The sequence below is a fragment of the Phyllopteryx taeniolatus genome, chromosome 7, assembly GCF_024500385.1.
Source record: "Phyllopteryx taeniolatus isolate TA_2022b chromosome 7, UOR_Ptae_1.2, whole genome shotgun sequence".
Classification (NCBI taxonomy): Eukaryota; Metazoa; Chordata; class Actinopteri; order Syngnathiformes; family Syngnathidae; genus Phyllopteryx; species Phyllopteryx taeniolatus.
In genome coordinates this window covers 28680243-28692756 of record NC_084508.1, presented here as the reverse complement: position 1 = coordinate 28692756, position 12514 = coordinate 28680243, and the positions used below count along the sequence as shown (strand labels likewise).

At 39.0% G+C, this 12514-nt stretch overlaps 1 protein-coding gene across 1 annotated transcript in view; it reads right to left on the bottom strand.

Moving 5' to 3' along the window:
- The window catches only part of aspm (assembly factor for spindle microtubules), a 29805-nt gene that overhangs the window by 11797 nt on the left and 5494 nt on the right, over positions 1-12514 (bottom strand). The window contains exons 7-14 of the mRNA XM_061779639.1: positions 12254-12493; positions 12098-12165; positions 11848-11989; positions 7925-8055; positions 5156-5331; positions 4919-5064; positions 4477-4562; positions 4195-4407 (exon numbers count right to left, since the gene is read on the bottom strand). Of these exons, the coding sequence (XP_061635623.1) occupies positions 4195-4407; positions 4477-4562; positions 4919-5064; positions 5156-5331; positions 7925-8055; positions 11848-11989; positions 12098-12165; positions 12254-12493 (1202 nt within the window). The remainder of the gene's footprint in view (positions 1-4194; positions 4408-4476; positions 4563-4918; positions 5065-5155; positions 5332-7924; positions 8056-11847; positions 11990-12097; positions 12166-12253; positions 12494-12514) is intronic.

Below are 12514 nucleotides of genomic sequence, written 5' to 3'. Positions count from 1 at the left end.
CTAGCCAATCACAGGGCATTCACACTTACCAGGATTGCCAAAATTAAATAAATGCCTCATTAAATAAGTAAACAAGTGTCATGAATTATTTAATTTGTATTTATTTAATAACATTTACTTCAACATGCATTTAATTATTTCACTATTTATTTCATTATTTATGCAATTATTGCAACATTTAAATATTCTAATTTAAATATAGGCACTCTTGTTCTGTTGTTCGTCATGAAATAATTTTATCTGTCATTCTCACCTATTAAACGCCACAGGGACTCCCAACACTTGATCAGCCCACTCCACGCTGAACTGCTGTGAGACAACCACAAGGAGAATCCCTGGTGTACGTCGAGTTGATCTTAACCTAATTAGCAGCTTCCCGTCAAATCTGGATTCCTGGCTTCAAAAGACTCCTTCCCCGACCAAAAGGTTGAGCGGACCCTCCCTTAAGGATGTGGATAATATTCAAACATGCACGTGAGGTGCCACCTACTGGCGTTGACAGGAACTGCAAGCTCCAACCAACTCTCCTTTGATGTTTGTTAACGGAAGATAAAATGTCCGTTTTGAGATCTTACAAACTAGAAACAGAAGTAGAAATATTCCAAATGTATACCTTGGTGTCACTATTGTCAGTTTGACAGGTCCTCTGCAAGATTTTGAAAGCTGTTCCTTGTGATTTGAAATCAAACAGTACGAAATGTTGTCTTGAACAACAAGCAACCGATCTGCCACGACCAGTTTAAACAATGATCTTATGCATGACAGTACAAAGTTGGGAGTGTTTTAGATTAATATGATTTTAAACACATTTGATCAAATTTGTAGACAAGATTCAGGCTGATGGGTGTGGTCTTCTCCAAGGTGGCAAACCCTCTCACCCCCTTCCTCCTCTAGTCTTGTCTTGTGTTTTTTCTCTCGCCTCATCTTGCTGGCAGAACGCTAAAATGCTCGCTTGCTCAAGTGAAGTTGCACAACTTTCTCCTTATGCCTTATTTTAATTCATGCCATATCTTTTTAATACAGTAAATGCTAAGAATGCCAAGGAAAAAAATGCTGTTTAAACTGAAATGTGTTTTCTTGCCTCACTGAAAATATTTCTAGACAAGAAAATAGTTTGCTGCTCAACATGAATTTGAGAAATAAAACAGTTTATTATTTAGAAAAGGAAAAACAATTAGTTGTTCATTTTTAAGTGAAACTAGCGGGTTAGGCGGGCACCTTAACCCTGTACTTCCTGCGGAAAGCCTAATACTTTCTAGAGCAAAAACGTTTTCGTGCACATTTTTTAACGTTCCGGCACATTTTTGCACCTTCCTGGACGTTTTGCAATAAGCCTCCACTTATAGTACATGTTTCTGCATGTTTTTACATGTCCTTGGTCGCATGTAATAGTAAGAATTCCCTGTCATGATATGTATTATTAGTTTGGTATTTAAAGAGAGCGTTGAAACCTTGGAGTCGTGCAGGAACGTGCGGCTCTTTGAAAACAGACACACAAACTTTGAGCTTTAAGTATAGAGATGGCTTGTTTTGTTCCTTGTGTATTCATAATAGGTCTGTAACCATCAAAAATATAATCTGAATACTCGATTATTCAATTACATTTTTAGTAGGATACTCAAATATTCCATAGCTAGAGCCTAATTGTCATCATTATGATTCATAATGGACTGGATGAGGCTAAGACAAGAGACCGACAAGAACACCATGCTAGTCACCAAGTTACATGAAGTTACAAAACACCAAAATAAGTGATTGGGTAGTACATTAAACTTGACAAATTGGCCTGGCTGGAACCACATTATAGCGGATATTAACTACCTTGAAAAGCAAAAATCCAGGCAAATTAGGACGTGTTTAAAGAGGAAAATACTAAATGATGCACCGAAACGAAAATTCTTGACCGAAAAGCGAAGCTGATGAACCCAAGGCCGAAAACCAAAACACCAAACGAGTTAATCAAATTTTATTTGTAAGTGCTTTTCATACAAAAAAAAATTCAACACAAAGCTCTTTATAAGTAAAATATAAAAATAAATCAAATCCGCCAATTATTAATAACATTTCATTCAAGGCTGTGACTGCAAAGCTGCCAACCTTATACAAAGTCACTTTCAGAACATCCATCCATCCATCCATCCATTTTCTGAGCCGCTTCTCCTCACTAGGGTCGCGGGCGTGCTGGAGCCTATCCCAACTATCATCGGGCAGGAGGGGGGGTGGTACACCATGAACTGGTTGCCACCCAATGGTTGTATACTTATGCAATCATTTTTAAATGTATGTCAATCATATGGTCGTGGTAATGCTCAAAATTAAGTGATTTTCCCAGGGGAAGAGGGTCACTGTAAAAACTTGCCCCTTTGTTTGCTTGTTTTTTAAATTTTTACCTGTTTTGTCTGTTAATGCTTGTTGCGCACAAACCTCTTGTTCACAGTAACATATTTTACAATTATATCTCGAGTCACTGTCCATCTTTACTTCATACGAAACTATGGTATGCCATGGTCATACTGTACCTCCTCAAAAAAATGGTGCGACCAAATCATGTGCTGGTGCGACCAATTGAAAAGTGCTACAAGTGCAAAAGTTAGTGTAGTCCCCAGAAATATATTTTGTAGTTTGGCAATCTTAAATAACAACCAAAGTTATGATCAAATTACTTTTTTTGTTACACATATATTTGGTATATTTATAGGTGACCAACTGGTTAGTACATCTGCCTCACAGTTCTGAGGACCCGGGTTAAAATCCGGCCTCGCCTGTGTGGAGTTTGCATGTTCACCCAGTGTCTGCATGGGTTTTCTCCGGGTACGCCGGTTTCCTTCCACATCCCAAAAACACTAGTGAGGATAACTAATACGGAAAATGGATGGATGGATATATGCGACGGTTGATGCAAGCTTTCAGGCTGACAACGCTGTACACTTGTCAGTCTTCGTTGACTGGAAGACGGCACAAAGTTGTCGCAGGGCATCATTGAAAACATCGTTTTATTTGTCAGTTTTTGTGTCAGGAAGTGTCTTTGCATTTTCATCGCCTGTTTTGTTGTTTTCTTCGTGCTGATATCATCCTTCTGATCTGCGAATCAATTGAAATCTTACGGCGTTAACTTTGTGCTGTTTTTCTCTCAATTTTTTTTCCCTCAATTCCTCAGCAGCATCCCAACCACGAAGTAATTGATTGTATCACTCATTGTTTCTGTCCTCAGAGTACTTTATGTTTACTCATCAGAAAATCTGAAAGCTATGGTTGCTGCACATTAATTAGGAACAAACTGATGTTTTTTTTGACAGGAACTACTTGAGACGGTTACAGGTTGAACATTACCAGCTGAAAATGTACACGATATTTTGTTTGAGCATCGTCATTTCAATTTGCGTGGGAGTAATAGTCACATCACAGGGTCTGCTGCGATGTTGGTGTTCTAGAATACACAGTAAATCAACTGTAATATTAAAAGTGACCAGCAGAGGTACCTGTTTGGACATGGTAATGGAAGGAAGGTATACCGGCTGCATTTCCTATTTCGCTCTGTAATGAAACTAGGCAGGGAAGCTGCAGCAGCATGAGTGTGCGAGGTGCATTCAGGGACACTGCGTAAATGAGAGCAATAGAATACGAGGGAAATAATTACTCACTCAAACTCTGGTCCTATAGATGTTAAGTATTTACATAGCCACTTCACTTGTACAGCCGGGTTCACGACCCTTGTCCTGACTGCTTCCTCTCCTGTCCTTCCCCCACAATGTGGAGCACTACTGCCCCATACAACATTCCGGTCATTGTTCTAGATATATTGGGATATACTTTTCTCATCTTTTTTACAATTAGATGGATGGATGCTTTGTCATCTTCTTTTCTCACCCCCCTCTAGAAACCATGTTCTGTTCAACTGATCGACTCTGATTCTCAATAAATATCCATTATAATACTAAGAAACCACAGCGGTATCTTAAAAATTCCACTGTGACACCAAAAAACTGTTCTGGCATTAAAGGGATACAGATCCTCCGGTAAAACAGATAAGCTAAACACTCATGCACTGTGCTACCTGCTCGATGTTAAATTCCATTTTTTATAAATTTACATGCCAAGAGAAGCACGTTGCAGCAGTCAAGAACAATGCAAACCCCCCAACATCCAAGTATGTTGTCAACACAGCCAGCTGAAAACAAGAGCTCACAAACTCACCGTCAGATTGTAGAAGTCACACACAGCGCGGGCCCATTCCATCAGCAGGACAACTTTAGTGCTGCAGTGCTCATACGGCACCTTCGTCTTTAGTGCACTGGATTCAAGGCCGTGACCGGCCCTCACAGAGGCCAACCTCAGTTTTGACCTCAGGGTTCTCCTGAGGAAGACAATCTCTTCCCTCAAATGATCCTCATTCAAAATCACCTCCACCTAAGCAACAGATTGCTGAGATTATTACAAATCATTCCACTTGTGTTGTACTAACGGTCAGATAAACACCTGAAATGAAAAAATTATTTTCCACAGGAGGCTCAACGTCTTCTCTCTGTGTCCATCCACAATGTCTCGAGAATCTATGATGGCGCCTGAAAATAAAGAGAAGATGCCTAACTCGATGATCATTTACAACTTTCTTTTTATTGGTCTGAAAAATAAGGATCAAGTCTTGTTCATTTTTGGGTTCTTCCAGAAAAAGGGAAAACACTTATTGGCAACTTCACTCATACCTATGTTTCTATACCTTAAAAAGCTTATTTTTGATGAACCACATTTTGGTCATGCTGACATTTTTTACAAGTCCGTTTTAACACACTCCCATCAGCACCAAAGTGAATTATAAGCCAAATGAGGAGAAAAAAAACATTTATTTGTGGAGGTTAATTTATTCCATTCACATTTCATTTAATACAAGTTCTGGGTTCAGCGAAGCGCTCATAGTTACCATGTTCATCCTTAAGGTCGACCAGTCTGATTTTGAGGACTTGCAAAACAATATCCATGTTGTGAATTTTTTGCAGACGGCTGATGGCTGGCAGTCGCAGCTTTTCTGACAAGTTCCACTGCTTTATGAGGAGCTCCATGACTCTCCTAGAGGGGAGAAAAGGAAAAAAAATAATTAAAAAAAACACGTCAATGATGATCCATAAAATTGGTATGACATTTAAATGTCGTCACTTACACTAGTCGAATTCCACATTTCAAGTCAACTGCCAAATTTATCACAGCAAAGTTGAATTCATCAAGGGCATTTTGACAGTGGGAGACTGGTAACCCAAGGTAGCCAAGATGGCGAGGAAGAATCCCCTCCCCGCTTAAGAAGTCTCTTGAGAAGGCCAGCAACAAGTCTTTACTTGTCTATATATAAAAAATAAAAACACACACACCAGTTCATGGGCATCAAATCCAAAATCCTCACATAAATCTTATTAAAAAAATAAATTAAAAAAATAAAAAATAAAAAAAAAGCGCAACTATAATTTCAGGAGCAATATTCTGTAAAATAAACTACATAAAATACAAAGATGCAAGGAAATCCTACGAAGCGGTCTGTTAGATAAATTGTAGAAGTTATCATTTATTTGCTTAGCTTGCATTAGTATTATGGACGATTTTAGATGTCTCGCCTTCGAAAAGATGACTCAGCATCATCCGATGGAAGGGCGCCTGGACCAAGGACGTGATCGGGTCGGGACAAGTGTTGGTCCAATATTTTGTGTTGTGTCTTATTGCTTAGAATACTATGTCTGGGAAAAACCCTCTTATTATCAAATATTATGTGTCGTGTCTTATTGTTTAGAATACTATGTCTGGGAAAAACCCTCTTATTATCAAATATTTTGTGTTGTGTCTTATTGCTTAGAACATTATGATTTGTAAATCCCTCCTATTTCAAATAAATGCAGGAGCGAGGGGGGGAGATTGTTGAGAGCGTGTTGAGAGGCTGTGATCTGAACAATCTCCCATACACCCTCCTCATGAGAAAAAGAAACCAGTGTCTTCATTCCTTTTGTGTCTATTTTTTATAATGTTGGGTAAGATAAATCCAACACGGTCCCATCTATCTAAAACTACACTTTCTAGTCCATATGTACTTTTAGTAAAACAATATAAAAATATATATATATTGCACTCATTGTGCAATACACACATTGTATTATTAAGTGTCCAATTGAGTGGCAGCAGTATTAGCTTTCAAGCTTGAAATTTTACCTCTCAGTCACAAACTGGAATTACAAATCTCAAGAAAATGTCCAAATACTTGCAGACCTAACAGTTGCTCAACTCAAGATGCAGCATGTCCTTGGGGCACAAGTGAATATGTATATAGATTCATATTAATAATTATGCTCTGCGGCCCTTAACAAGATTTTAGGTCATCTTTCATTTTAATACTAACAATAATAGTCATACATAATGGGCAGACAAAAACATAGTTTGTTCTCTTCTGTTGAAGCAAGAAAGACAGCCTGTGGTCACTGAAATGACTTATAAAGCAGAAAGAAATGAATAAATACATATTTACTGAAAATGTGTACTAAAATCGGCATTGCTATTTCTAAATCAACAGAATTATTTAAAATATAATAATAGTGACACTGGCCTAAGCACATGATGGAATTTATTTGTTACACAACCTTTTGAATGAAACCGCTGCAATCAAACAATCCATGTAACTAACTGAGTTTTGGCCAAGTTCTCAGGACCAACTGCTCCAGCTGTCTCAGGTTTTAATGAAACCTTCTCCAGACTGCATGTTCCAGCTCCTCCCACAAATGTTCAAAAGGATTTGGATCAGCGCTAATGGTCCAATGTTTTGTTCGTGTGCATTCTTGGGTGTTTTAAACTGTGTACAGCAACGTGAAAAGTAGCCACCACATCATTTGTTGAATTTTCTAATAAAACATGGAATGGGCACTTCAAATGCCAAAACATTTGATTACGGGACAGTTATTATACAGCCACTCGGATAAGGTGTTCCCCGAGTAGCAGACGTTACAAAAGGGACGAGGAGATACTGTATGTTGAGAAATGATCCCGTTCTACTATTCATTTAAAGCAATTTTTCTGACCAGATTTTCTCTAGGCAGTGTCACACAAAAATGTTCCCCAAAAAGGCAATTTTTTTTTCTGGCACAAAAAAATAAAAATAAAAAAAGTAAAATAAAATAAAAACTAAATTTTTTCAGAACCAATCATCCGATTTTCAAACTTCTTGGTTTCTCTGCATTTCGGCAGATTGTCGTTTTGGGGAAATCTTGTCAATATACATTTTGGCAAATTCCAGTCTAGTCAGCTTGTAGTAGTAAATAATATTTATACTGTATAAACCTGTAACAACTAACAATCCATGGGAATTTTTTTAGTAGTAACTGATTTATGAGATGAAGTCAAATGTTGGATGTCGAAATAATACAAATTGTACAAATGAGGACATTTTCTATTTAACCTAAACAATGTTAACTAAAAACTTAAAAGGCTCTTACGCATCAAACCTTGAAAAAAATATTTAAAATCTTAGTCAAACTGTTTGTGCTCTGATGACAGCCTGTGGTCTGTTATCAGGGAAGGGGGGGATTAAGTGTAGGATATTGGTTTTGGGCAAGGATTGAATTTATGTCTTATCTCACCCTGTGATAAAAGTGTAAAATGTTAAGTAGGAACAACACTGATATCGTGTGCTACCTCTTACTGCCCTGTAAACAACCATGTTACAGTATTTCCATTTATAAAAAGTAATATACGCAACCCTTTCCAACGTTAATTAGCTATAAATGTAGTCCCTACTTTGCAACGCCACTGGTGTCCTAAGAAAAAAACTAATAATCTTAGTTTAGCTATGAACAATTTTTCAGTACATTGCCCATAATTGCATTGTGCTGCAGATTCAAAAGAGATTTGTAGTTGGTTATAATCAATGTTTACTGATGTCAAGGAGTCCATAGCCTACCTTGAACTCTGCATCAACACAGAACAGACATGGATCATGCTCAATCAGGCGAGATTCTTTGGCCTTGTCCAAGAAGCACACCAGCAAAAGCAGCTTCTTTAGAGTGAAGCTAGACAGCGCCTCCTCGTGGCCTGAACAGGAGAGATAAACAGCAGCACAGTTCCCTATCAGTGTCACTACAGAGTATATTGTACATACAGTGGGTACGGTAAGTATTCAGACCCCCCTAAATTCTTTACTCCGTTATATTGCAGCCAATTGCTAAATCCATTTAAGTTCATTTTTCCCCATCGTTAATTTTTTTGTCAATGTCCTTATGTCTCAAAAGTGTTTTCTGTCAATTGACTGTCTGGTGTCGTACTAGAGCGGCTCCAACTAGCAGAGACAACTTCGTTGTGTGATTTTTGAACATACTTGGGAAATAAAGATGATTCTGATGTACACACAGCACCCTATATTGACAGAAAAAAAACGCAATTGTTGATATTTTTGCAGATTTATGAAAAAATAAAATCTTAAATATCACACAGCCTTTAGTAGATTGTTAGACATTTAGTAGAAGTACCCTTTTGAGCTAATACAGCCATGAGTCATTTTGGGAATGATGCAACAGGTTTTTTTACACTTTGATTTGGGGATCCTCTGGCATTGCTCCTTGCAGATCCTCTCCAGTTCTGTCAGGTTGGATGGTAAACATTGGTGGACAGCCATTTTCAGGTCCCTCCAGAGATGCTCAATTGGGTTTAAGTAAGGGCTCTGGCTGGGCCATTCATGAACAGTCATGGAGTTGTTCTGAAGCCACTTCATTATTTTAGCTGTGTGCTTAGGGCCAATTGTCTTGTTGGAAGGTGAACCTTCGGCCCAGTCTGAGCTCCTGAGCACTCTGGGGAAGGTTTTCATCCAGGATATCCCTGTATTTGGCCGCATTCATCTTTCCTTCGATTGCAACCAGTCATCCTGTCCCTGCAGCTGAAAAACACACCCACAGCATGATGCTGCCACCACCTTGCTTCACTGTTGGGACTGTATTGGAAAGGTGATGAGCAGTGCCTGGTTTTCTCCACACATTCCACTTAGAATTAAGGCCAAAAAGTTCGATCTTGGTCTCATCAGAACAGAGAATCTTATTTCTCACCATCTTTGAGTCCTTCAGGTGTTTTTTTTTTTAGCAAACTCCATGCGGGCTTTCATGTGTTTTGCACTGTGGAGAGGCTTCCATCGGGCCACTCTGCCATAAAGCCCTGACTGGTGGAGGCCTGCAGTGATGGTTGACTTTCTAGAACTTTCTCCCAGCTCCCGACTGCCACAGTGGTCTTTGGGTTATTTTTTACCTCTCTCACAAAGGCTCTTCTCCCCTGATTGCTCAGTTTGTCCGGACCGCCAGCTCTAGGAAGGGTTGTAATCGTCCCAAACGTTTTCCATTTAAGGATTGTATGTGATGATGTGATTACTGTGCTCTTAGGAACCTTGAGTGCAGCAGAATTTTTTTTGTAACCTTGGCCAGATCTGTGCCTTGCCACAATTCTGTCTCTGAGCTCTTCAGGCACTTCCTTTGACCTCATGATCCCCATTTGCTCTAACATGCACTGGGAGCTGTAAGGTCTTATAAAGACAGGTGTGTGGCTTTCCTAATCAAGTCCAATCAGTATAATCAAACACAGCTGGACTCCAATGACGGTGTACAACCAGCTCAAGGATGATCAGAAGAAATGGACAGCACCAGAGTTAAATATATGAGCGTCACTGCAAAGGGTCTGAATACTTATGGCTGTGTGACATTTCAGGTTTTCTTTTTTTTAACAAATCTACAAGTATTTCAACAATTCTGTTTTTTTCCTGTCAATATGGGGTGCTGTGTGTATGGGGGGGAATGAACTTAAATTATTTTAGCAAGTGGCTGCAATATAACAAAGAGTGAAAAATTGAAGGGGGTCTGAATACTTTCCGTACCCATCGTAGTATAAAGGTGCCAGGTTTATTTCAAACAACACCTTGGTTTTGTCATAAGAGTGTCCAGAAAAGGCCCCTCTGACAGCTACTTCTGTTTGACCCAGATTTGTATCCGCTTTGTCCATATTTGGCAAAGACCGTCCCCTTTCCTCTGATTGGGTGCCTCACCGTAGAAAACCCACTTGTGAGAGCACCCATTTCTTATGTTGAGAGCGTTGGCTTGGGAGCAGTGAGGTAGGCGGAGATCTTCGCTTGAGATTTAGATAAGCTCGAGAAATCCGAATGACCCGTAGTGATAGACGAATTGTCAGCCGGGCCAATTATCGGGGCCGATATTTGGCACATATCAGCATCGGCTTTTTTTTTTTTTTTTTTTTTAAATCCAACACCTGATAATTTAATACTGGATTAGTTTGGCTCTAATGCAGCAACGGCGAGCCTTTCTGAAAAAAACCAGAGTCCTCTACAACGCACAACTACTTGTAACATTACTCTGAGCCCAATAAGGTTATATACAAACACACGTGGCAGCTCTCCTCGCTCGCAACAGACGTGCCTGTTAGTTTAAACTGCGTGACTTTGCTTCCAGCAAATGTAGTACTTACAATTATGTAAAGCACATCGTGTTTACCTTGTGTATTAAAGGCACTGTATAAATAAAGCTGCCAGTGCCTTGCCTTGCCTAACACCCAGCTAGCTGCTAATTCGCCACATCAACAATATTTAGGTTCCGGGGAGAGGTTTAACCACTTGAAACATGGTGGCTAATACTGTTTATAGGAAATAGTGTATAGTGTGTGTGTGTGTGTGTGTGTGTGTGTGTGTAAGAGCGAGAGGAAGAGTAAAATATGAGTTTCATTGCAGGTAAGCACGCATGTTGAGGCGATGGCTAGAGAAGTGTGTGTTTAACTACAGTATTTCTGCTGCTATAGAAGGAGCAGGTAGCTGCATGTGAACATATGAGAATGACAGAAACAGCCAAAAAAGGCAACGTCGAGAATGCAATCATTCCGCAGCCTTGTTGAAGAGACATTCGGCTCTCTCGTGGCACATCACACTGGTGACATGCTGGCCAGTCGCTGGGTTGAGGATGAGCTACATCTGTACCTCAAGGAGCCAATCATTAACAAGTGGAAAGGGGACCCACTGCAGTGGTGGAAGTGACAACTCAAACTCTTATTTATGTTGTAAAACTTTAGGAAACTACTTAAATTGCATTTAACTTTATAAGAGGTCTTGCTGACACTGGGAACTCCCTGCACTTTGTTTTTGAACTTTAAATAAAAAAAATAGTATTGTTATTATTATGTAAAACAACGTTTAAATTATAGAAAACTTTAGGGAGCTATTTAGTTGTTGAAGTTTTCAATTAACTTTGTAAGACATGCTGCTGAGCCCGGGAGCTCCCTGCACATATTGTTTGAATTTTAAAACAACAATGTCTATTTTCTAAGATTAAAAATAAATAATACATTCAATGTTGCAAATCTGAAAAGCTGTTGAATATACATGCTTAAAGGCATTTAAATTAAGTCAAATGTTGGAGTTTTTATTATTTAAAATTTTGACACCAATATTTTCCTTTTTTTAACCACAAAACAAATATCAGCTCCATTTATCAGTTAACAGCCTCTTTGGCTACTAAGAATCTGCATCGGCCCTGAAAAAAACATGTCAGTCTATCACTCATGGCCTGATTTCAGGACTCTGGAGAAAAACATCTGGAATTCAGGAATGCGTGGACGAGTTCTATTCATATTTCACGTGTTTACTGAGGGACCATAGAGCCAATAAAACTCCAAAATATTCGAAAAAGTTGGTTTGGTAAAATATGGGACCTTTAAAAGTAATGCTATTTTAGACAAGAATATCAAAAACCTTAATCTATTCTCCTTTGGCTCATTAAGCTACTATAAAATATTAATGAACACTGTTTTTATATAAAATAAGGAAATGCACAGACAAAGTTTTACCATCTTTGTAAAGATGAGGAACTTTAGGATGTCTGAACTCTGCTGCGATATCAGGATTCCATAGAAGACGGTGGAGGATGAACAAAGCCAGACCCATTGCGTCACTGTTGCTTTCCAGTGAGATCAGCTCTCCAAAGATTGTCTAAGCATGGACATATTGTATTTAGCATTCACTTGAATCGTGACATTATCAACAATTTACTTGCACAACATAATAAAAGCAGAGGCAAACAATGTTGCCAAGACATACCTCAAGCCCAATCCGTAACCACAGTGGATTGTAGGAAAGAAGCCAGTTGAGGACTTTTTGACGTTCACCTGAAAAATGACAAAACCTTTTAAAAATTACTTTTAATTGAAATTACAAGATTTATTTTTTTCCTCAATCCAGTGGTAGGAGTTGTACCTATATCTTTCCAAAGATGGCGGTCTTTGCGGATGAGAAGCCTCTTTGCTTCCACTTCATTTTCCAACCTCTTAATGGCCTTGACCATAGTCTCTGAGGTGAAGAGCTGACAGGCAGCCCGGCGAAGGTGGTTTAACTTTCGGCGGGCTGTGTAAGTACTGAAAGACATCTCTTCTTTGGTGGGAGCTTGGAGAACACTGAATTTATCACTGCTGCCCATTGTCAGAGGTGAAGCACTCACTAGAAAAACATCATTTCAAA